The sequence below is a fragment of the Schistocerca serialis genome, chromosome 6 (assembly GCF_023864345.2).
Source record: "Schistocerca serialis cubense isolate TAMUIC-IGC-003099 chromosome 6, iqSchSeri2.2, whole genome shotgun sequence".
NCBI classification, from domain to species: domain Eukaryota; kingdom Metazoa; phylum Arthropoda; class Insecta; order Orthoptera; family Acrididae; genus Schistocerca; species Schistocerca serialis.
Window position 1 is genome coordinate 654,821,901 of NC_064643.1, and position 27,096 is coordinate 654,848,996.

Genomic DNA, 27,096 nt, shown 5'->3' on the forward strand with positions numbered 1-27,096 from the left:
CAGACGGAGTTGATATCCGTTTGACCTATGGAAGCGCCATCTAGCGGGCCAACCATAGTGCCATCTGGTTTCCCCCTTCAAGCTAGACAAGTTTCGTCTTTGTAGTTTTTTCGTTTGACGTTTATTTCGCGAGATATTTGGTCCGGTCACGATCAATGGACCACCCTGTGTATTGTTCCATGTAGAGACTCCTCCTTAACAATCAAAAGCCGTCACAGTGACTGCACAATTTAATTATGCAGAATAAATTGTTCATTTTTATTAATTGTAGGTCGCCTGACCTAATTTGTAGTAGGCCTAAAAGAAAACAAATCAGTCCTTTTAAGCATTGGATTTATTTCCCCTAAATTACATCACGATTAACTGAATATTTTCTCGCAACTGAGACAAATGTGATTGCTTACTCGAAGCTAAATGAAAGAACAATTACTTCTAAAGAAAACTAACAAATTATACTCCACGATGGAATGCCCGCTGATGTACTCAAATGTACCATAAATGATTGCTTTAGCGAAGTTCACTTGGGGGAGACTGTTCTGCTGACCTCTAATTCGACAGAAAATTGCTGTGGAAGCACAATTAGCGTTGCAAAATCTGAGCAGCTTGCAAATACAAATTGAAATCGGATCGATGATCCAAAATAAGTAATACACTGAGAAAGCAACATAAGTTGCGGAGTTGGCCTCGCAAATTGTGAGCTGCTCGGAGCAAAGGCAGCGCTAGCGCTAAAGAAGAAAACTTAACTTGCTCGATCGATTCAGGGCAATCTGCGCCCGGCTGTGACGAGCCTCCCCCCCCCCCCCTACCCCCACCCCCTCCTGTCTATCTGTGCGCGTCCTCACGGCCACGCGTCTCCACACCGTGTCTCCATCTTTCTCGCTCTCTCCTCCTTTCTCGTGTTCCTCTCCCCTCCCGCCGGCCGTTGTGGCCGATCGGTTCTAGGCGCTTCAGTTTGGAACCGTGCGACCGCTCCGGTCGCAGGTTCGAATCCTGCCTCGCGCATGCATGTGTGTGATGTCCTTAGGTTGGTTAGGTTTAAGTAGTTATAAGTCTAGGGGACTGATGACTTCAGATGTTAAGTCCCACAGTGCTCAGAGTCATTTGAACCATCTCTCCTCCCAGAAAACTCACACTTGAAGGGGAGGATTCTCAACTTTTACCACAGTAACGTACAAGAATTTCAACACGCTATAAGGCAGGGGAAGCCTGCCAAACCTCTCCACAATCGCTTACTGTAGGCCCATTAACTGGCCAAAGATTGGTAGACTGTATTGCTGTGTCGCCGCTCATTCGTTCAGACATTACCTCCACAGCGCCTATGCTAATGACCCGTCTGACTGGCTGACGTCATCCGGTCGGTTATATTCTGGAACTTTCACACAGTGAAAACGGCAAAATGTCGGTGTCGCATGTTTGCAGCCGCTAACAGGAAATGCAGATTCGTCACGCCTTCAATACGTAAGGGACCTGCTCTCGCTTTGCTCTAACTTCTGGACAACTGAGAACGGGCAGTTTGTGGCCCCAAAACTTTTTCGAACCAGCGGGCCATTGGGATCTTGAGCCGACTCCTATTTAAAGCGTTGACACCAACCGTATCTCACGTAAATATTCTCAGGTTCACCTCAGGGAAGAGAAAATTCACGAATCTTACTGCAGAAGCCACTATGTCTTTTCCTCCAACGTTGTTAAGAACATTGTACTGCCAGTTTCACTTTTTTATAGCAAAGTCGTAAGTGACAGTCCTGTGACGGAATATAAAATGAACATCTACAAAAATAGAACATGAGGAATGGAATGTAGACCAGTTACGTCGCGGAATGTGGAGAGAATTAGATAAGAAAGTGAGACAAATGGGAGTTTCATTTGTAAAGGAGACAGCATACAGGACGCTGGTGCGACCTAGTCTTGAGTAATGCTCGAGTGTTTGGGATCCCTACCAGGTCGTTTTCAGAGGCGGACGGCTATTATTGTTACCGGTAGATTCTAACAACACGTAAGTGTTAAGGAGATGCTTCAGGAACTCAGATGAGAATACCTGGAGCGAAGGCGACGTTCTTTTTTAGAAACATTATTGAGAAAATTTAGAGAACCAGTATTTGAAGCTGATTGTCGAACGATTCTACTGCTGCCAACATACGTCGCTCATAAGGATCACGAAGATAAGATACGAGAAATTAGGGCTAATACGGAGCCGTACAGGCAGTCGTTTTTCTCTCGCTCTATTTGCGAGTGGAACAGGAGGGGAAATGACAAGTAGTGGAACAGGGTACCCTCCGCCGCGCACCGCTCGGTGGCTTGCGGAGTATCTACGTAGATATAGGTGTAGGTGCAGTAGATGAGTTTGGTATTTGAGCAGCAAAATAGTTGGCGATGGCCAAAGTAAAGTAGATGTAAAATATTGCTTGTAATACTAAGAAAATTGTTTGCGGAAGAGAGAAATATTTCAACGTCTAATATAAATTCTGAAGTTTGAAAGTCGTTTCCTAAGTATTTTTCTGCAGTGTAGCCTCACACCAAAGCGATGGGTGGGCAACAAACTTTACAAAGAAGAACTGAAGAGAAGCTTTTGAAATATGGTGCTGAGGATTAGACTGCTAAGGAAGAGGTACTAAATCGAATCGCCGATTTTCCAAGAGAGGGAAGTGTGGGAGATAAATATTTTAGTGAAACCAAGGCTTGATTTCAGTAAGCAGTGGTAGTCATGCAGAGATAAAGACGCTTGCACGGGGCAGAATGCCTTGAAGATTGCATCGGGCAAGTCTTTGGAGTAAAGACCACAAAAACGTTAACAGTTTAATAACAAACTGATACAAAAATTCTCTGGGAAACATTCATATCTGCGTGGCAAAGGTATCAGTCCGTGGTTTCACATTTCGGTGATTGGATATGGATAAATCTGTTCGCATGATTTTTGTAATTTGCTATCAGTCTTATCTGTAGATCGCAATGCCACATCGGTTCGGTGCATTTCAGTGAAAACAAACGCTCTACAACACGTCGTTACTGTGCTGAGAATATGTAGAGATGTTGTTTTCAGTATCAGGGTTACTTTGGGCCTGTTTTTCATGTTTTAACTTGCATGTTAATTAGTGAAAAATATAATAAATGGTTTTTAAACGTCAAAATTGAGTTACAACCAAGTATCAAAATATAAAGAAGTAAACTGTATGACCTGCCAGGGTATCCGAGCGCGCTAACGCGCTGCTTCCTGCATTCGGGTAGGCGCGCCGGCCACGGGTCGAATCCGCCCGGCGGATTAACGACGAAGGCCGGTGTGCCGGGCAGCCTGAATGTGGTTTTTAGGCGGTTTTCCACATCCCGCTAGCTGATTACTGGGATGGTCCCCAAGTTCCGCCTCAGTTACACGCGTCGCAGACATTTGAAGCACGTCTGCACCACTTAAGGATTTCCACTAGATGCAGACAGTTGGGGTACACTGATTCCGTCCTGGGGGGTACGGGGTGGCGGCAGGAAGGGCATCTGGGCATCCTTAACACTAACATTGCCAAATACGTTGTAACTAAGCCGACCTTGCGATCGCTGCGGGACTATGGTGTAAGCGAAAGAAAGAAAGAAGTAAACTGTATCAACTATTTTTAAACATATTATCTTTTTTTATTTTTTCACTATTTTTTTAAATGTTGGACTAAAGTAATCTTTGTTCGAGGCTACTTTGGACTGCTCACATATTTAAATACAAATTGAATACAAATGACATATTAGACTATTGTAGTCCCTTACACGACAATTAGGTTATTAAGTGACAATGCAAAATAGCAAAAAAATTATTTACCTATATAAATACATTAAAGAAAACAAAATTTTAGATTTGATTTGAAAAACTTGAAAAACGTTTCGTTTTGTTCTACAGACTTTTTTAATGATAATGTCTTGTACCACCTCAAAATCAGCCATCTCAGCAACATTAAAGTGCCCTTGTTTCTTGCGCTTTGGAGGTTTGATTTTTCTCTTCACGTCAGTCCACTCATAAACAAGAATATCCTCTTGTCAGGCCACTTCCAGGACTTTTTGCTCTTCCTCATACAGTCTGCTGTAGGGCCTAGCTCTCCCCCATTAGGCAGTTTTGTTATCAAACCTGATTAGTGGTTTCTTCCATACCTGGTAATAACAAAGTCGCGTTATTTCAAGTTACGTTTTAATGATTCTAGGTCCGGTGCCGGTAGTGTTTCCTTGATAGGCTTGACGGTATCAGCCTCTTCATCGAAATCTTCAGATTCACATTCATTTAAAGAAAAGTGTGAGTCATCATCAGAAGCACTATCATCATGATGACTGTAAGAACTAGAATCATCTGATTGATGGGGCTGCTTTAGTCCAAATTGGGCCTGGTACAAAGTAGCCCCGAAAAACTAGTTTTTAGGTGAAGTTTGCAAAAAGTTAAACATGTACTGATTAGAAAAAGATTAAGGAAAACCAATTACCGCACCGAAAGATGATATTTTGACATTTACCTTATTTTTATCTTGTTACTGAATTCGTACATTTTAATTCTGTCAGAGACAGCAAAGGACCTGGAAGAGCAGCTGAACGGAATGGAGTGTCTTGAAAGGAGGATATAAGATGGACATTAACAAAAGCAAAACGAGGATAATGGAACGTAGCGAATTAGATTAGGAAATGAGACACTGAAAGTAGTAAAGGAGTTTTGGTATTTGGGGAGCAAAATAACTGATGATGATCGAAGTAGAGAGGATATAAAATGTAGACTGGCAATGGCAAGAAAAGAGTTTCTGAAGAAGAAAAATTTGTTAACATCGAGTATAGATTTAAGTGTCAGGAATTCATTTCTGGAAGTATCTGTGTGGAGTGTAGCCATATATGGAAGTGAAACGTGGACGATAAATAGTTTAGACAAAAAGAGAATAGAAGTTTTCGAAATGTGGTGCTACAGAAGAATGCTGAAGGTTAGATGGGTAGATCACATAACTAATGAGGAGGTATTGAACAGAATTAGAGAGAAGAGAAATTTGTGGCGCAACTTGACTAGAAGAAGGGATCGGTTGGTAAGACATATTCTGAGGCGTCAAGGGATCACCAATTTAGTATTGGAGGGCAGCGCGGTGGGCATAAATCGTAGAGGGAGACCAAGAGATGAATACACTAAACAGATTCAGAAGGATGTAGGTTGCAGTCGGTACTGGGAGATGAAGAAGCTTGCACAGGATAGAGTAGCATGGAGAGCTGCATCAAACCAGTCTCTGGACTGAAGACCACAACAACAACAACAATTGAATTCGTACACGACGAAAAGTTTGGAGGTAAACAAATCACACATCAAAACAAAGATTTACAAAACCTCCAGTGTTGCCTATGGTACAGACTTTAAATTACCCAGAAGTATTAAAATAGGCTCAAGTAGGGTATAAAACATATTTTAAACCCAAAAATACCAATATATCTTATTTAGTTTGTTCAGCACAAAAATTTAAAACTTTTTTTTTTTTTTTTTTTGTTGGACTAAAGTAACCCCGCAAGGACCAAAGTAACCCCGGTCGACGGTACACTGAAGTCACCCGCTGTCTGCCGGCCGAAGTGGCCGTGCGGTTAAAGGCGCTGCAGTCTGGAACCGCAAGACCGCTACGGTCGCAGGTTCGAATCCTGCCTCGGGCATGGATGTTTGTGATGTCCTTAGGTTAGTTAGGTTTAACTAGTTCTAAGTTCTAGGGGACTAATGACCTCAGCAGTTGAGTCCCATAGTGCTCAGAGCCATTTGAACCACCCGCTGTCTACCTCTACTTAAGTTTCGACGTTTTCTCTTCAGAATTTGGTTTTCGATAACAGGTTTTGTTAAATTATCACATCAATGACGTAACACGACAAAGCCGACTGTGATGAATGGCGCAAAGCCAGTGAAACGCGGCCCACGTGTGTAGCGGTCGGCGCATCCTTTGGCAGCGCGAGCTTAACCTTGTCGACCGGCCGCGAAACGGGTTTCGTCAGAGCAGCACGTCAGAGGCCGGCCTGTGGCGTCACGCCAGCCGGCGGCGTTTTCTGCAATCCTCGGCTGCCTGCGCTGCGCTGCCTTAACAATTGCAGCACGAGCCGTCCCTCGCCGCAACATGTGGTGGCCAGTCGGCGAACGCGCGGGCAGGCGCTCAGTTTATCGCGACACATGACTGCCGTCGCGCGCGTGACTAAAGGCCATCTGTGCTGCTACAGCGAAGACAGACAGGTGTCCGTTCGACGCGACGTAACTAGTGCAGTGGCTCGCGCAGCATTCCTGTAAATCTTCTAGGCGCGTCAGGCGTAGAAAGTGGACCTTACTAGTAGAATCCCGAGGAAAACATATAAAGAACGGGAGAAAGGCATTATATCAAGTACAGTTTAACTATGTCGGAAGGAGTATGGTAAGATCCATTAGTATATTTGTTCGTACGTATCACAACTACTCCCGTGATAGGACCGCATCACTCGTAGAATATTTTTTTTAGGTTTGCTGTGGCTTGATCGGTAAAACATCCAGTCACTCATGTGCTATTCCATGTTTGGCTAAGCAACTGTCGTAATCTACTAATCGGATTTCAACGTTGCGGACTGTCAATTTCCATTTCATTTCCACGAAACATAATTCTCGACTCTATAAAATTTTAGTCGTCAGTTGTCCGTATAAAAATACAGACATCTGTTTCTTCATCATGTTTAAATCGCGTGAAATTTTTAATTATCCGCAACAATGTTCTGTTTGGCGTACATAATTGAAGTCTGTTGGGAAACGATACGTTCTGAGTGCTAGTTTTCAACGTGTGTCTGTCAACTGTTTCTGGTCGACTGTTCGAACTAGAGAACGTTATCGATTATTTTGTTGATTTGATTCGGCTGATGCTTTTAATGAACCTCTCTGGAGAAGGAGTGGCAGCCCTATGGAATCACCTGTGACAGCTCGATGAGCGATTACACGAGGTAGCAGCCTTATCACAGTAGTCTGAGACGCTGGTTCTTCGTTCACTTGATAACAGCGTAACAGCTAGTGTCGAACGTTTTTATTACTGACCTCGTCGAGACACTCGCAATGACGTGCACGGCATTTCTTCAGAAATGGAAACTGCTCACTTTCTTCATTCTGCTCACTGTTGCACACTCATATGGTAAGTGAACAATTTAGTATATGTATAAACGTCTTTAAAATATATGGAGGAATCGTAATTTGCAAGCAGATATTGTGTGGCATGATCTTCACTGAAACGTACAACCGTAAATACTACACCTCCAGTGTTGCTTTAGCTTCTTGTCCCTGTTATACGCAACTGTTTAGATACTTTGACTCGTCGTCTTCCTTTTCATGCGTAATCATTCAGTATGTGTATTTGGTATCAAAGAAAACTGATACGATTGTATGATACGTCAGTAGGAACTATCTCGTCTGAAAAGAAATATATCTGTTGTTACAGTAAGCAAGGCTGGATTTATTGCTGTTAATGTAAGATGCACCGGCGAATGAGCTTTAATAAGGTGTAATGACGTACATAAATTCGTCACAAATGGTACTTTTTTTGTATTAAAGCTGAGCGCGTAAGATATTATATATACATCGCCAGTTTCATTTGCACAACAAACGAAACTAAATAAAAGTCAGTTGTTGATTAGATTCATCCTTGTTGTATAGTGTCCTCGTCAAATCGTTATCTGTTCTCATATAATCTTCAGTAAGAATTATATACACTGCCGCTGACAGTGAAATTTTAAGTCTGTCGTATCTTGTGTTATCACGTTTTAGGGATATTCTGTAAATTTACATAAAAACCTTTTAAGGCAGACAAGTCTTGCAGTATTAACATGTACAATTTCAGTGCACACAAGTATTGCAGGCCAATTGTTCAAGCTTCAGGGAATTCTACGAATATTTTTATGCTGGAGATAAGATCAACGACAACAGCGTAGAAGCACTATGTGGCTCGTGGCCTGTATAACATGTTCGTGTCACAGCTTTTATAACAGCGTGGACCTGAATATCAGTGGAGAGAACAGTGAGCGATGTTTTCTTTCAGCTTTACTGTTTATGATTTACCAGAAAGTGTGCCCAAGCAAAGTCAATGTGCTGCTCACTGCACCAATACTCAAAGATATACTTTTGGAGAGTTTTACCATTTTTATACTAATTTAACGCGGTAGCCTGTAGAATCTGCTGGCTATATGCAAATGAAAACGGAAACCTTCCGTTACATCCTTTCAAAAATTGTTTCCTCAACTTAATTCGCATGCGGTATTCCATTTTATCACCAGGTGAAAGTGTTCGGAAGTGTATCAGAAGACCACAAAAAAAGAAAAAACTGTCAACTTCTTCGTCTCTTTGTATCTTCTCTCTTCAAGTTTTGAAGAACATAGTTTTTCCTGATGTTCCATGTGCTGTACTGCTTGGCCGATAGCTTGTTCAATAAGTGTGAGGCGACGGGCTGTCTTCTGGTAGAAGATGATGGTCGTGATGAAGAACCTATACTACCAGTATGTTCTGTCAGTGACATTTTTTCAAGTTACAATTACCACTTCCATGCAGTTCTTTGTTGAGTAACTCGTCAAACGTACATTCACTGTCACTCCATTCGACGATATTGCCATCAGATTTTTAGAAGTGAACTACCCCCTTAAAACACAGAATCCTCTGAATAAAGCAGACATACACTGCTGCAGTCAGTAAGTTGGGAATCGGGTTTTCTCTTTGTCGTGGAATCCAAGTTAGTCCTAAATTTATACATTAACATTCCCACGTATTTTGTGCTGCTGTTGCTGAGTGATAACATTATGCGGGACTAAAAGTCCTTTAGTCTTGGAAGCCACATTGCGTAACTACCAATGCATGATACATTGCATAAAAAATTCACATGCTTTGCTTAATTCCGATTTTGTTTGAGGTACCAGTAGACTTGTCAGTCACTTAGAAGTGGGGCTTATAAACTTTATTTTTTTCGTATTGGTGTTGAAACTGTTGCAAAACAGTAAAAGTAATAAGTAATGTTGCGTTAGACAATTTTCAGATGCGTTATATGAGAACTACAGAAGTCGATGACTTCTGGAATATGGTCACTAGCTGCTAAAATGTTTGAAATTTTGCTAATTGCATAGGTTTGTAGAGAGACATTTGATGTATTTGCGTTTCTCATTCTGAATATATGTACAAACATTGTTGTTCTTCTATGTTGCAAGAATTGTTTGATAATGATTGCAAGTTCATAGGCGTTAATGCTGGTGGTTACGGAAAGCAAAACTATGTTGGAATAGTTAGGTCTTCAGCTTTTGGCAAAGAACAGTAGGTTATCAAGAATATAAAGTACTATTATCTGTCCATTTGGTATCATGCATTATAAACTGAGAATATTAACCACAGTAATGTACTCTTCTGTAGGCATGGCCGACTATATTGTCAAATGCATTTACTTATTACGCAGACTAATAATGGTCAACGTAAGCTTACAGGGACAACAGCTTCACAGCCAATGACGAATATCTAACCAAGCTGGCACGAGATGACCGCATCAGACTGCCATAAATATTGGCGGTCTCTTCAAAATGAATCTTTGTGGCCGATCGGGCTTAATTAAATCACAGTGTCGAATAAAAACACCTTTCAGCCGTCTAAATTTCCAATTACGAGGGCGGTTCAGAAAGTAACCTCCGATTGGTCACAGTGCGGGTTGTGGGGGGAGTAGCGACGCCATCTGTGCGTTCACGCACTCAACAGGTCATTCGGCATCAAGCCGTGGTCGAGTGAACGTCGTACCTGCGCTAGTTTAGTTTTTGTGGCAGTTTGAAATGTGTGCTGCAATAGAAAACCCCGCCAAATGTGAAGTGCGTGCTGTCATAAGGTTTTTTACAGCCTAAGGATATTCTGCAGCAGCTGTTCATCGTGAGCTTTGTGCCGTGTACGGACCAAGAGTTATGAGTGAAGGAGTTGTCTGTGAATGGGTACGTTTATTTAAAAGTGGACGAGAAAACGTTCATGATGAAGAGAGGAGTGGTAGACCATCATTGGTGACTGACGAAATCGTTCAGACAGTTGATGCAAAAGTTCGTGAAAATCGACGTTTCTCAATGTCGGAGTTGTCTACTGGTTTTCCACAAATTTCTAAGACTCTCTTGTACGAGATAGTGACAGCAAGATTGGGTTACCGTAAGTTCTGTGCACGATGGGTGCCCAAAATTCTTACCGACCACCACAAAACTCAAAGAATGGCCTCTGCATTAGACTTTCTGTCACGTTATGAGGACGAAGGAGAACAATTGTTAAACAGAATCGTGACCAGTGACGAAACCTGGATTAAGTACGTGAACCCTGAGACAAAAGAACAATCAAAGATGTGGGCACATTCAAATTCGCCTACCAAACCAAGAAAAGCCTCGCAAGATTTTTCTGCCAGAAAACTGATGGCAACGGTGTTTTGGGATGCCAAAGGGATGTTGTTGGTTGAATTCATGGAACGTGGTACGACCATTAATCAAGACGTGTACTGTGAAACAATAAAAAAGTTACGACGGGCTATACAGAACAAACGCCGTGGTATGCTGACTTCCGGTATCGTTTTTTTTGCACGATAACGCCCGTCCTCACTCTGCTCGCAGAACAACGGCCGTTCTTGAGTCCTTCAAGTGGGACGTTATCAACCATCCACCTTACAGCCCAGACCTGGCGCCAAGTGATTATCACCTCTTCATGCATTTGAAGAAATGGCTCGGGTCACAGCGGTTTGATGACGACGAAGAGCTCAAAGATGCGGTCACAGGCTGGCTCCAGGCACAAGCGGGTGATTTTTATGCAGAAGGAATTTCAAAGCTTGTGAAGAGATACGATAAGTGCCTCAATCGCTATGGAGACTATGTAGAAAAATAGTGCAAAGATGTAGTTGTAAGATGTATATATTAAAATATTTTTATTTAACTTGGTGTATTTTTTAAAATCAACCGGAGGTTACTTTCTGAACGGCCCTCGTATTTTATTGAACAGCCAGTTTCGGCGTAATATTACGCGATCTTCAGGATCCCTCACCGGCGTGTAGGAAGATTCCCAGCTCTGGTCCAGACAAAATAGGGGCCAGCATTCATTGAATGGTATCAGTGACACAGAGATCCCTTATATCATAACTTCTTGGCTTAGAATTGGAAATTTAGATGGCTGAAGGGTGTTTTGATTTGACATTATGTACTGCATAGCTGAGGTCCTGCAACTATCTACATAAAGATGGACATACAGAGCCTTAATGTAAAATAAAGTTATTCTTTGCGAAATGAACGCTGTACGAAAAAACAGTTCGCGTTTGCGTAATACTTCATTAATAATGTGGATTCACTGATAAGGTACCGTTGTGCCACACTCGCGCATTGAACGCTCTGCAGAAGTAAATGACTTGCAACTGTATAACGAGCAAGATAAAAGGTCTCAAAATCTGGAACATAGATGAGATTTGATTGTAATTCTTTTGTTGGATGATGATATCATAGATACATCAGAGTCCAAGACAATGAGTCACGAAACTCCCTCCATTTTTCTGAAAATTCGTTACTGCAGCGCCGCCAAGCTTGTATAAACCTTGAAACCATTATGTTTTGTATTTGCATTCAAAATGCAGATTAGGAGGTATTTTGGAGCTTATCGTGGCGCTATAAATATAGGAAGGCGTTTTATAATGTGGGATGAAATAAAACGTTTTTCCTTTTTTGGGCAATGCTGTACTGATAACAGAAAGAAATGTAAACCCACTCTCTTTCTTCAAAGCGAATTGTAGTAGTCTTCAGTGACAGATTTGTATAAGAAATGAAAACCATGAAAGATGTAAGGCAACCTGTTCACTGAAAAGGGAATGAAGGAATAAAAGAATTGTTTGCGCTATCAACAATTCAAAATTAGCGCAATACGATTCACTGATGATGCAGCCGTGATAATTGTGAACCGGAATTGGGTTTATTCTCAACTTAATGGCATATATGTCATCTGTAGGTTAAGATACGCACATAAATAATAATAAATCGTAGTAAGTGGACATGTTGAAGGAAATGTTAACAGCTGGGTAAGAGAATCTGGAAGGGACATGTACATTTTGATATCTGAGAAACAAATCAGATAAACATGATAGGTACACGCAAGGCATAGAAGCAAGAATAAGGCCAAAAAATCTTTTATAAGAGTAAATAGTCGCTGATGTCCAGCTATGGAAAAAAAAAGAAACTTGAAGCAACTCGAGAAACAAGCAGTCCACGGAGCAGATTATCATAAGTACACCTCAAGCACACGGGTATACTCAACTCTGTTCCTTTTCAACTTCAACATATCAGGTCACAATTCATTTCTTGTGTTGAAGTATTCGCGATACTACACCCATGACTCAGCTACAACGTGTATATTACTTTGCACTCAGATTTTGTTATTACACTCCTGGAAATGGAAAAAAGAACACATTGACACTAGTGTGTCAGACCCAACATACTTGCTCCGGACACTGCGAGAGGGCTGTACAAGCAATGATCACACGCACGGCACAGCGGACACACCAGGAACCGCGGTGTTGGCCGTCGAATGGCGCTAGCTGCGCAGCATTTCTGCACCGCCGCCGTCAGTGTCAGCCAGTTTGCCGTGGCTTACGGAGCTCCATCGCAGTCTTTAACACTGGTAGCATGCCGCGACAGCGTGGACGTGAACCTTATGTGCAGTTGACGGACTTTGAGCGAGGGCGTACAGTGGGCATGCGGGAGGCCGGGTGGACGTACCGCCGAATTGCTCAACACGTGGGGCGTGAGGTCTCCACAGTACATCGATGTTGTCGCCAGTGGTCGGCGGAAGGTGCACGTGCCCGTCGACCTGGGACCGGACCGCAGCGACGCACGGATGCACGCCAAGACCGTAGGATCCTACGCAGTGCCGTAGGGGACCGCACCGCCACTTCCCAGCAAATTAGGGACACTGTTGCTCCTGGGGTATCGGCGAGGACCATTCGCAACCGTCTCCATGAAGCTGGGCTACGGTCCCGCACACCGTTAGGCCGTCTTCCGCTCACGCCCCAACATCGTGCAGCCCGCCTCCAGTAGTGTCGCGACAGGCGTGAATGGAGGGACGAATGGAGACGTGTCGTCTTCAGCGATGAGAGTCGCTTCTGCCTTGGCGCCAATGATGGTCGTATGCGTGTTTGGCGCCGTGTAGGTGAGCGCCACAATCAGGACTGCATACGACCGAGGCACACAGGGCCAACACCCGGCATCATGGTGTGGGGAGCGATCTCCTACACTGGCCGTACACCACTGGTGATCGTCGAGGGGACACTGAATAGTGCACGGTACATCCAAACCGTCATCGAACCCATCGTTCTACCATTCCTAGACCGGCAAGGGAAGTTGCTGTTCCAACAGGACAATGCACGTCCGCATGTATCCCGTGCCACCCAACGTGCTCTAGAAGGTGTAAGTCAACTACCCTGGCCAGCAAGATCTCCGGATCTGTCCCCCATTGAGCATGTTTGGGACTGGATGAAGCGTCGTCTCACGCGGTCTGCACGTCCAGCACGAACGCTGGTCCAACTGAGGCGCCAGGTGGAAATGGCATGGCAAGCCGTTCCACAGGACTACATCCAGCATCTCTACGATCGTCTCCATGGGAGAATAGCAGTCTGCATTGCTGCGAAAGGTGGATATAGACTGTACTAGTGCCGACATTGTGCATGCTCTGTTGCCTGTGTCTATGTGCCTGTGGTTCTGTCAGTGTGATCATGTGATGTATCTGACCCCAGGAATGTGTCAATAAAGTTTCCCCTTCCTGGGACAATGAATTCACGGTGTTCTTATTTCAATTTCCAGGAGTGTATATGATAACACTAGCAGAAAAAAATGGTTCAAATGGCTCTGAGCACTATGGGACTTAACTGCTGTGATCAGCAGTCCCCTAGAACTTAGAACTACTTAAATCTAACTAACCTAAGGACACCACACACATCCATGCCCGAGGCAGGATTCGAACCTGTGACCGTAGAGGTCGCGCGGTTCCAGACTGTAGCGCCTAGAACCGACATTTGCAGAAGGTGGGATATAAGTCTAAATAGATTTTCCTATCCACACTGGAAAATTGGAAAATGCATCCCACCGTTAGTCACCGGAAAATATGGAAGCAACAGCATAAAAAATTGTAATTTCTCAGTTGACATAATGCCGTTCTTCTGTTATTACATGCATGCTGCTTGGTGATGTAGCATTGTTCTTCTGTTATTACATGCATGCTGCTTGGTGATGTAGCATTGTTGCAACTATTGAAAGATTGCGTTTTTTGTCCTTATAGAGTTATCAACTGTTTATTCACAGCGCATCCCTCAAGATCTGCCTTGCAGAACTTTCAAAGGAGCATCTATTGTTAAGTCACGTTTTAACACCAAAAATGCAGCTAAAATACCTTCTACACCTTCTAAAAATTTTTGCCGTTTAGTATCCGTTGATAACTTGTACTGTACTTCTGATTCTGAATCTGTAAGCTTTATTATACAAACTATATTTAATACCTAATCGATGTAATTGTGTATTGATTTCTGTTTGTATATAACTGATTGTAATTATAATGAAAACATTGTAAATTTCAGGGTAATAGCCAAGGGAACTTTTTTTTAAATAAATCTGTTATAGTGGAAGTGGAAGTTTCAGGTAAAGTATACCATCACTGGTGATAGTGCACCTTCACTGGCCTGTTTAGTGAAAGTGGACTACTGATTCCAGTTCTGTTCAATAATCAGCCTCGACCTGTAATGATGGAGCTAGTACTTCTGATGTAACTGCCGTAAATGTCAATGATTTTCCTCCCTTGCATGCAATAACCGATCGCAGTTCCACTACCCACGAATGTGATCTGCAAACAAAACAAAAAGACCTTAGGACACAACTGAAGACTGCTCAGACGATGATACATCACAATCCAACCGTAAACAAAAGAGCAGTGTAATGCTGGCGCGGGTGAGGACATTGTAAACACGTGTAAGTGACATCAGCAGCAGTGCCTATTAGGATACTATGAGAAAAATAGGCCTTGAAGAACGAGCCTTCAAGTGTAGTTACGAACGTTGCTTTGGGAATCAGTGCAAGTATCTATGTCAACTGCCAGAGGACTGAGCGGGTCCAGACACGACGTGGCGTTCCTCAGGGAAGTCCGCAACCCATGTTTCTATTCGTTCTTTCCTTGGAGCCGTTACTCCGCAGTCTTCACGCCAATCTAACCGGGATCACGCTAGCAGGTCACAAAACAGTCACCAACGCCTACGCTGATAATGTAGATGTTGTATTACGGAACACTGATGCCATTTTCAAAGTAGAACTGCTTATTAAAAAGTACTGCAGCGTTTCGGGAGCTAAAACCAGTGACAATAAGAGCAGACTTCTAAACTTACGGGGCTTCAAACGCATTAACTTCAGCTGGGCAACACCGGTCACTCAGTGTAAATCACTTGGGACAACCCTGACTACGTGTCCAATAAAAATGGCGGCTATTAATTGGAGAACCACATCCGGAGATATTCAAGGATCCACCAGAGAAAACTGCTCCTAGCTTTAAATCAACATCAGAGAATTATTTCTTTAACTGCCTTCTATCAAAGGCTTCTTATGCGGCGCAACTATTCCCACTCCTCAACATGATAGCTGGAAAGATAAGGTCAACCGTCACTAACTACCTATGGCGAGGTGAAGTGTTCAAACTGGACGGGAGAACAGCTACCTAGATCCCAGAAATGGAGGGTTGGGTTTAACTGACATAAAGAACCAGTCCTCTGCTCTTTTCCTCAAAAGGGCCGCTAGTATTCTCAACGAAAATGCTACAAGCATTACAACTTATTTGAAATTCTTAGGCCTGCAAGTCTCCATGTATCAGTCAACGTGCAAAAAACCAATCGCCGGCACCGTCATGTGCGAACATACTATCGACCTGAATTAGATCAGAAGCGAAATCACTAATTCGCGGCAGTTAACGGGCCAAGCCATTCTGTGCCTCAGAAATAAAAACGAGGAGAAGAATAAAAAGAGGGAAAACATCCGCATTTACTGGATAACTATATGGAAGAATATCAACCTGTGCGGTCTATCATCCGATGTCAAAATAGCATGGTACAAATCAGTCAACAATATAACTTGCACCAACGAACGATTACACTCAATAGGGATTAGCCAAACAAATCTTTGTCTCAGATGTAATCTCCTTGACACGACAGTACACAGATTTACGTGTGCTGGACATGTGCAGAACTGGAAATTGTTAAGAAAACAATTGGCTTTTCTGGCAAGATCATCCACAGAAAATTTTCAGCCTCTGATACTTTTCAGGCCACAAATACAGCATTTTCCTGCAACAAAAAACAGCTCCATTCATTGGTTAATGGGAAAATACGGTAGCTTTATCACCAATGACTTAGGACCGACAACATAACTGATTTTCACATGTACATGAAAAATGTGTATGACGGATTAGTTAAGTATTCTGGCCATATAAAGACACATGGCAACATGCTCAAAATTCTCTTTGAACGGCTGGGCATTGGCTAACAACTAATAGCAAACAAACGCCTCTGATTTATGTTACAAAAAGGAAGAAGCAAAGACGCTACATGATTCAGTTTATCTTTTAATTTTAAATACATATAAACACATCAAAAAATGAAGGACGTATTGAAATTTATTTTTCACATTTATTAAGGGAACCAATTTATTCATTTTGTGATTATCCTCAAAACGCATTTCAGTTCTAATTGTTCCCAAGATACGAAACCAATAATTAAAAATAAAAAGCAAACACAAATTACATATAACGCTTAGGTGACAGGTACGGGGTGACATTGAGGCCACCAGGCCTTAGAATTATTCACCCCTGCCCTCTTTGCCGACGCTTGCCTGCCACTGAAAAAAAAGTGGTAAAAAGTGGCTACGATACTTGGCTTTCACAAAAAAAAAAAAAAAACGATGGTAGAGCACCTGCCCGCGAAAGGAAATGGTCCTGAGTTCGCGTCTCGGTCCGGCAAACAGTTTTAATCTTCCAGGAAGTTTCATATCAGCGCACACTCCGCTGCAGAGTGAAAATCTCATTTTAATAACAAAACAGTCGTACTTCGAAAGTTGCATTTATCACGTGTAGTTTGAAAACATGGTCATATTATGTAAAATTTATTGCAGCAAGGACGTGCACCTTGGCACTTTGAGTTCCACAACACATTTTTGTTTTGCAAAAGCATGTCAGAGCCGGACATTTTTGCTAGAAGTTGCATTTGAAGAATCCCTGGCCGCTTTCCGTCGACTTAGACGTCGCAACTGTCCTCAGGGCAATAGTTTGCTCTGCTGGAACTTCCTCCTCTGAGATTATTCTCGGAGGGCAAGTACTGAACTGGGACCTGAAACAAATGTTGTAGTTGTAGCCGCAATGGCATTTCGTATCATCCCTTCTATAATTATTTAAAAACAAACAATTTATTACCGTGTGTATAGTTGACTCAGCACACCATCTCTCGCCCCGATTGGGTATAAACCATCGGCCGTTGTCTCGAGGGCGACTTCCAAGATAGACCTAGCATCTCCTCCTCCTCTACCGAATTCGGAAACTGGAACTCTCACAGTACAGCCCTTTTCCACTGAACACTGCCGCATTCTTTGCGCTTGTTCTTCTAAGCACTTGTACACTTCAGTTTTGTGTTTTTAATACCACGAGTTGACTCGTCTAAATCAGTCAGGAATACTTTCTTTCTCTCTGTTCTCAACCTCTGTTCCTGTTGGTATGTTATCCTCTTGCAATGTAGATTTACTGAGATCATTATCCTGTAACGTTTCAGTTCCTGTCTTACTGCTAACACTCACTTGATTAATTATATTTTCGAGGTCATCCTCAGAGTGACCGTTCATCGATGCTTCAGGAGGTAAATTTGTTGAAGACAAATCATGTTTAGGAGGGCAGCCAAACCTCGCTTCATATGGACATCTTTTAATTCCAAAATATGCAGCGCTATTCTTCATTAGCTGCACAAATCTTACTGTATGCCTCCACCCCAAGGTACTGTGCTCGTGCAGACATGTAGTTAGTATATTTTCTGTGTCTTGATTTGCTCGGTCTACGATGCCTTGGCTCTGACGGTGTCTAGGTTTACTGTAGACAATCTTAAAATTGGGCCATGGTTCAGTTACGCTGCCCATTATCTTGCTAACGAACTCCCTGCCATTGTCAGACTGCAATATTGAGGGAGCACCTAACAACGTAAAAATGTCAATAATGTTATCGCATACCTCTTCAGCTGTTTTAGACTTCAGTGGCCTGGGAACAATGAATTTAATGAGGTGGTCCAGATAAACCATTACGAATTTGTAATCTCCATTTGGTTGCGATTGGGAGTCGATGAGATCAACTTCTGAAATGTAGCTTCTTGAAGAGCACTGGCTTCACTGCTATTCCTTTTCCTGACCTTTTTGCTTTTGTAAACAAGGCTCGCACACACTAAGATAAATTTAGACATATCTGAATGTTACAGAACCTTGACTTCAAGTACTTCATCATTCGGTCGCGTCTACTGTTGTATTAATTTGGTTACTCATTTCACTTCCAGCACTTCACATCTCTTCAAAAACTTGTAGTCGTTGCCGTCCCTCTTTCGCCCAGATTTTAGTGATTTGACTCGTACTTTTCTCTGTCCATGAAGCCAGATTTATAAATGAGATTTCCCCATTCCACTCTAAGACGTTCGTAGAACTTCACTAATTGAACCATAGCTGCACTGATGTCAATCGCAACTGCACTACTGCCAGTCACATCTGCACTACTGTGAACTGTAACTAAACTACTGTCAACCATAACTTCACTGCTTTATAACATAACAATAACGAGCTGACGACAATTACATTCACGCTGATGCGTGGTAGCGTTGTTGGACGCATCTTTAATAATCCGGGAGCAGCGATGGTACACCTTCGTTAGTGGATAGTAACATGCTACTGTACATTTTCCCTAGTCGAGTACAGTGGACGTGCTATTTTCAGTTTATGGTAAGCTCTTACCGATCATTCTAGTGATGGTGCACTTCCTCTAGGGAAGGTTTACCTTCCCTAATCATACACTTCCACTATAACAGGTGGATAGCAATGACGAAATGGCAGTAGCTGTGCCATTGTTCATCTTTGCCTGTGGAGAGTCTCCGTCACGTAGCGATAAGAGAGGAAGCAGAGCAGCCTGAGTGATGAAAGAGTGCGGAAGTGTTCGTGGGGCGCTCCCGCATTATAAGTGGTTCCGGAAACGACTCGTGGTTCTCAGAACAACAGCAGCAGCAACAACGGCAGCTCAGCATTGTCGTCGGCTACATTCTTCGTCGTCTGCACAAGTACATTATAAGACTTAACTGACAGATATAGGAATGTAGAGGCTTTCCCCAGTTACATTTATTTCACCAAGTATGACTAATTTGAATAATAACCTGCAATAGTTAAAACTTGTAGGGCACCTGTGCTGTCATTGTCCTCAGATATTATTACCAGGCAGGGTCCCTTTTCTTTTCCATGCAATCACCGACTGTCGTATGACTATAAAAATTGATTCACTATTTACTGTGTTCAACTGTGTGTGATATCTTATGGGACTTAACTGCTAAGGTCATCAGTCCGGAAGCTTACACACTATTTAACCTAAATTATTCTAAGGACAGACACACACACACACACATCCATGCCCGAGGGAGGACTCGAACCTCCGCCGGGACCAGCCGCGCAGTCCATGACTGCGGCGCCTTAGTCCACTCGGCTTCACTGTTTACTGCCAGTTTTGTGTGGTTGCTAATGACCGGTTTCAGTCTAAATTTTCTGCCTCAAAAACTGTTCAGGCTTGTATTGCATAACAGAGGCTAAACTAATTTGGAAATTTTAGTATTAACTTCATTTACTTAAAGACACGTAAAATTTCACTGGCAAAACTAATAACTAAAAAATGGCTCTGAGCACTATGGGACTCAACTGCTGAGGTCATTAGTCCCCTAGAACTTAGAACTAGTTAACCCTAACTAACCTAAGGACATCACAAACATCCATGCCCGAGGCAGGATTCGAACCTGCGACCGTAGCGGTCTTGCGGTTCCAGACTGCAGCGCCTTTAACCGCACGGCCACTTCGGCCGGCTAATAACTAAAGATACAGCACAAACTGAGAGTGCGAAATTTCACTTATTCTGTATTTAGCTTCTCGAGTGACTTCTGCTGGCTTGCTATGTACTTTATTGTTGTTATTTTACAAGTAAAATCAGTTGATCATTTGCTGGTAGTAAATTCAGTTCAATCTTTCAGTAATCAAAACTAAATGGTTTGCTTTATTCTAAATTTTGGATTACGTTACACTGAGATTACTGAAAGTCATTTTATACATCACAAAGTTTAAGTTAAGCCAGTCATTTATTTAACTAGTACCTCCATTTAACTATACTTTCAAATTTTATTGTTTCAGAATAAGTAACTGCAAACTCAGTGCTTTCTGATTCATTTATTTTCTTGAAAACTGTTGTGTTGTGGAACAGCGTGACACTCTTCTGTTGCCAAGCCAGTGACTATTTGCTTGAATTTCTTTGCCATCGCCTTTCTTAAGATTCTGGAGATTCATTGCCCTAACGGGCTGGGGGCCGTTTAATTATCCCCTTTTTTAGTTAATCGGTGTTTTATTTGTATGATCTGTGATTGTTGTAGTAAATATTACATGGTACCCTTTTCCCCTCTGTGCAGTTCGTGTGAACGATTGCAGTATATTCTACTCATTTAAAAATTATCATCATTAAGTTCACAATACATTCTTCCTCCAATTAACCGGTGGTATTTTCCTTCGGTAACGATAGCCTTACTCACTGTAAAATTTCATTAGGCCTATGCGATCACGGTCAGTTATATTGCAATCCAGCAGGCCGATTAGGAAGGGAGAGATCGCAACTTCATGGTTGGAACAAAGCCAAGTCCCTGTCATTACGTACTGTGCGATGTGGAGCTCCGTGTCACAGTTTTTCTCATGTCTGCCTGAAATTATTCACCGACGTACTGCATATTGAACGAGAAGACGCACAGTTTAGCACACAAGAGAAATTCACCAAACAAGAGGTATTTCTGGTGCTTGTACGAAGTGTGGGCTACATAAAAAGAATTTTTAAAGAACGTTTTATAGAGGACACAAGTTGACGTAGACTCAGCTAGATTCCTGATAATGAGACGGCCAGCATAATGACTTTCTGTGAGCTAAATGACTAACAACTGTAAATGTTTAAAACATTCACTAAAAATTCGTTTTGTGTAGCCTATACTTCGTAAAAATGCCAAAAACATCTCTTGTTTGGTGAATTCCTCTTGTGTGCTAAACTGTGCGTCTTCTCGTTCACCGTTCATATACAACTGTTTGACACTGCGTCACTTTGGGACGAAACATTCCATTTTCACACGATTCCTCAAATCCTGTCATAAGAAATGACATCCTCTTTTAGCCATCACATCTAGTTGTTACAGAAAAGATACTTTTACATTTTATGCTGTTATTGAAACCAAGAAATATGGAAACAGTATTAAGACAAAAAGCAGAACGTATTTAAAAGTGTTGTTTCCATTAGCTATGAAAATTGTTGAAGTGAATAAGATAATATTATTTTCAAAATCTTCGTAATTCATCGAATTTCGATTCTGAGGACCAATGTAAACCCCCAGCTCTCTGCACTGATTCTCCTTACCAGTTAACAAAATTTTTCACATCTGCAACTAGCTATACAGGGTGTTTCTGTAAGAGCGTGCAAAAATGTAACAGGACAAAGATATTGCTCCACTGGACAATAGGTGGTGGGAAACATGGGATCGGAGAAGCAAGCTTAATGAGATATGGAAGTAAACTTTTCTACCGCTTTATCTAACATAAGTGTTTCCGGAACTGCGCTGCTGCTACGGTCGTAGGTTCGAATCCTGTCTCGGGCATGGATGTTTGTGATGTCCTTACGTTAGTTAGGTTTAAGTAGTTCTATGCCTAGGGGACTGGTGACCTCAGATGTTAAGTCCCATAGTGCTTGGAGCGATTTTAACATAACTATTTTCCAGCTTACTTACAACTAACATGCGTACAAGTCTACACGTGCTGTACTGTTTATTAACGTTTACATTCTTCATTTCCTGGAAGGAAAGAAGGAGGACGAAACTGATTACTAGGAAGTCTACCTAGCCGTCTGAATGGTCACCTGTACTTGATATTCATGCAAAGAATTCTTACCTGAGTTGTGGGATAACGTACCCTTGGCTGTTCGTGAGAGGTTGTTGATACAGCATGGCAGTGCATCGCCTCCCTTCAGTGTGGATGTCCGCAACCAAATGCTGTGTTTCCTGTTCGCTGGATTGGAAGGGGAGGTCATATTCCATGATCTACAAGATCACCTAACCTGAATCCTCCCCATTAATTTCTACGGGGATATCTAAAGTGGCTTCTGTATGAGACCCCAGTGGATACGGAGATGGAATTAGTTGCCAAAATTGTAGCTGCCTGGGCTGTGATTCGAAAAACACCAGCGATATTTGTCAGAGTGGGCCAGAATTTTATTCTCCGAGGCATTGAGGTTGATGGCCCTCAGTTTCCGCATATTTTGTAAGATGCAGTACAAATTGTACTTTCATTATGTCAGTTATGCTAGTTGCATTTAAATGTAACTAATGTAAATAAAAAATTACGCAGTAATGTGATTTTATTTCTATTATCTTATCTCGCTTCTCTGACTCCAGGTTCCCTACCTAAAACTGTTTCTGGACCATCCTCTATGTCCTGTTAAATTTTTGCATGCTCTTACAGAAACACTTCTCTGAAAGACGTGTTGGGCGTTAAATGACGACGCAAATTGAAAATTGATTGTACTTGATACAACTTTAGTTCCACGCCGAAAGCATCAGTTTCATAATATATAGGTGACAAATGTTTATTGCGTAACTTTGTATGGTCGCTTTTCTCATACCTCATCATCAGAAAAACAGTTACCACTACTTGTGACTCCGTAAAACGAAGGCTGTATCTTGGACAGAAAGATATAAAAACAATGTTCTTAATATGTAATAACTCATGCAACTGATGACACTTATTAAAAAACTGTGAATTTTATATACATGTAAATATTCTTATTAGCAAAATTTTGGTATTTTTGAAACGATTTCTATTGTTGCTCTAAATATTACTTCTTTTCACATGCTTCTCCGCGCTATCAACATTTACCCCCAATCTTAGGCCCTAACACTAGCCTACTTTTTCCACTGTATGCTCTGTTCTCTGCGTTTCACAGTGAGATTCCTTTGCTGCTCTGAATGATAACATGTTTTTACATCATGAATGCGTAATACGAGCTTGCCCAACTTGACTAATGAGGCATCTATAGTCCGCCTCGGTAGCTGAGTGGCCATAAAATAAAAGTATTGTACCCCTTCCTTTATCCTTTTCTTTTTTGTAATAAAACGTTCAGAGGCGTATTTACTTCTTGTTCGTGGGCAGAGCCTTAAGTGGTGGCAAACAACCGTCCTACTTAGCTTTTAGGGTGAAAGTGGCGGTGGCATTGCCTTTGTTTCTTTCTTAGGTTAGATAGATTTTTGGGGGTAGTATGGGTGATAGGGGCCAACGCCTGAAGTGGAAGAGGTCTAAGAAATAACAAAAAGATGTAGAACGATAATACTAATGTCGTAGGTTCTTACCCTTTTGGGAGAGCCAATTTTTCTTTTTCACAGTGCTTAGAAGAAAAAACAAAAAATAAATAAAATAAAAAAGGGATAGCGTCTTTGATTAGTAATCAAAACGTCCTCAGTCAAAAAAAGAAAATTGGTCAGCACGGCAGAATGCTGTGCAAAGGGGCGTGGGTTCGATTCCCGGCTGGGTCAGAGGCCGGCCGATGCGGCCGAGCGGTTCTAGGCGTTTCAGTCGGGAACCGCGCGACCGCTACGGTCGCAGGTTCGAATCCTGCCTCGGGCATGGATGTGTGTGATGTCCTTAGGTTAGTTAGGTTTAAGTAGTTCTAAGTTCTAGGGGACTGTTGACCTCAGATGTTAAGTCCCATAGTGCTCAGAGCCATTTGAACAATTTTCTGGGTCAGAGATTTTCTCCGCTCAGGGATTGGGTGTTGTGTTGTCTTCATCATCATTTCATCCCCATAGACACGCAAGTCGCTGAAGTGGCGCCAACAAAAAAGACTTGCATCAGGTGACCGTTGATGAATTCTTCTCGAGTTATCAGCCGAGTGATGGGTTCGTCTTGTCGCAACGTTTCGATGAGTTCGTACCCATCATCTTCAGGCGAAGTGTCGGGATGCTGTCTCACTCTCATCTTATACTTTCCCCTCTTTGGGGAAGTGTGTGGGGGAGTTTGTAACCTTTCGGCTTTTACTCCTCTGTGTACGTGTGTGTGTGAATTTATCTGTGATTTTTTGGTGTCTATGAAATGTGATGAATGTTTTGTGTGTGTCTGGTACTTGCCTGAGGTTGGCAAGATGATTGGTAGTATGTGGGAGGGAACAGGCTTAGGGATTGGATATTGGGATTTCCTCTTCGACTTAATCGTCGAAGATCATCATCGGGCTTTTGTGCTTGTCTCGGGACTTGTCATACCGACCTAGGGAGTGGATGAGGACGTTTCTTGACCTGGAAGAGCCTTCATAGAAGGCCCTTGCCAAATCTTGGAAACGCTCTCTCAGGAGTGGGATTTCAGCTGCGGCGTGCAGATCATCGGTAGGGAATCCGAGGGGTAGGTGCAGTGCCCTCCTGAGGGCGCGATTCTGCAGCGTCTGGAGTTTGTCCAGGTGCTGCTTCGCCGCGTATCCCCAGACTGGGCATGCATATTTCATTACTGGCCAGATCAGGGCCTGATACACATTCACTCCTACAGAGCAGGGAAGGGAGCTGGTTAAGTTGAGGATTGGATACAGGATGGACGTTATGGCGCAGACTTTCCTGTGGACCTAGTCTATGTGGGGTTTCCTCATAAGACGAGAGTTCAACCTTACGCCAAGGTACTTTGCGGTTCTGCGCCAGGGGAGTTGGGTCCCGTTTAGGTGAAGGTGGAGGGGGGGGGGGGGGGGGTGTTGAGGAGGTTCGCGCCTTCCGAGCCTCCGGGTAATCAGTATAGCCTGCGTCTTTTCAGAGTTGATGGTGATGCACCAGCGACGGGCCCAAGTTTCTGTGGCATCCAAAACCCTTCGTAGGCTACGGATGACCAGGTCCTTGTTCGCATTTCTCGTGTAGAAGGCGGTGTCGCCAGCGTACCGTGCGGTGTGCACCAGGGGGGCCATTGGAGTGTCTGCAGTGCACAGACTGGGCCACTGGACCGATCCCTGTGGCACCCCGGCACGAATACGCCTTTTGGTGGAGGTGGCAGTTTCTACTTGACGGAGAAAGTTCTATCCGTGAGATAGCTTTTGAGTCGGGATGCTCGCTCTTTACCTAATTGGATAGTGCCTGACTATCTCTAGGTTACGCTTCATAATGTGTATTTTAGGTGATCCTATTGCTTATTTTGGTCCTATTGTGTGTTGAGCTTTTTATGATGGTTAGTACACATCACTGTGGCAGTTTTCACTGCCTTAGCAGGTCGGGCCATCTCGTTGTGCCCTTTCTGTGTGGTTTGTTCCCGAGAATCGAGACAATCCTATTTTCGGACTGCTGTGACTTTTCGTAGATACGTCGAGCCGTCTGTCTAATTCTATCCTTAATTGTCTGTACTCCTGTGATATTATATGGCTCCCTAGTTGGGAAGTCACGCGGGAGTTTCATGATCATCCTAAGGATTCTATCCTGGAGTGTTATCTATATAGCTGCTTGGGCGTCGTCCGCTACTGTAGGCCGGCCAATCACGTTCCTCCGGAAGGGGGTAACGCGTCGGTGGTGGTGGGGGAAGGCCGCGGCGTGGCCCGGCGTCGAGACCCAGTGGCTGTCCAATCTGCCTGCGGACGCCGCTGCCTTCAGATCGGAGCGTTCCTGACGTATTTTGTCAGTTGCGGGATTCGACGCTACACTGAGCGGAAAACCGCTATCCCTGTTTACTAAATTGTTGTGCAGACTGAAACGTCCCCTTTGAACAATTTATATATGACTGTGCTTAACCTGACACACAATATTTTGTTAGCGCAACGCAATCTGACTTTCAAAATTCCCTACAAAAGAATGGCCCTGACTAACATTAAACTATACCTTTCACAAATCACTTACCTCACAAAAATCTTCGCTGCTCAAGCTACTGTAATACAGCGAGCGCCACTACTGCCAGCTAAATAAAAGATTCAAACTACTGAAGGCACTAACTACTGATAGGGATAGTTAGCAAATGAAAGATATTAATAGAGAACAAACAATGTATTTACCTTGATATCATCATATATAAGTATAGCAGTTCATGACAAATTTCAAAACTCCGCCATCTCTCTCTCCACATCCACCACTGCTGGCGGCTCACCTCCAACTGCCCAACGCTACGCGCTGTTAACATCCAGCTGCCCCTCTACAATGGCGAGTATTACAACAATGCAAAGCAGCCACAGACTGCACACAGCACAGCCAGTGATTTTCATACAGAGGTGGCGTTACCAATAAAAAAACCTAAACAGCCTACTTACAAGACGTATCTCCACTGCCTCTTTGAAGATCGAGTCCCAGAAACCGGTTTTTTCGAATTTGAAGGTGTGTCCCTCGGTAATGCTATGTTCTGCTACCGCGGACTTGTTTGTCTATCCTAGTCGTACGTTCCCGATGTGTTCAGTACAGCGTTGAGAGGTACATCGTTGTGTCTGCCCGATATATTCCATCCCACATTCGCTCTCAATACTGTAAACGCCCGGCATCAGCCCCAGCTGGTCTTTGGGTGAGCCAAGTATATCTTTAACTTTTTGCGGTGCGCGAAAGAAGGTCGTTATTTCGTGCTTCTTTAATATTCTTGCGATATTGGGTGTCGGCAGTCCAGCAAACGGCAGAAACGCCGCACGTTTTGCTTCGTCTTCTTCTGTTTTATCCTCCCGCCTCTTGTCTGCACGCAAGGGGCGTCTTATTTGTGTCTCGGTGTAGCCGGTATTTCGGAAGATTTCCCGCAGATGTGCTAACTCACGCGGCAAACTCTCGCTGTCACAGATCGACCTGGCTCTTTGTACTAAGG

General features: G+C 43.0%; 1 protein-coding gene across 1 annotated transcript in view; it reads left to right on the forward strand.

The window, feature by feature from the left end:
• Window positions 1-6,073: 6,073 nt before the first annotated feature.
• The window catches only part of LOC126484413 (uncharacterized), a 105,124-nt gene continuing 84,101 nt past the window's right edge, over window positions 6,074-27,096 (forward strand). Inside the window, exon 1 of the mRNA XM_050107922.1 lies at window positions 6,074-7,106. Coding sequence (XP_049963879.1) covers window positions 7,031-7,106 — 76 coding nt within the window. The 5' untranslated portion in view covers window positions 6,074-7,030. The remainder of the gene's footprint in view (window positions 7,107-27,096) is intronic.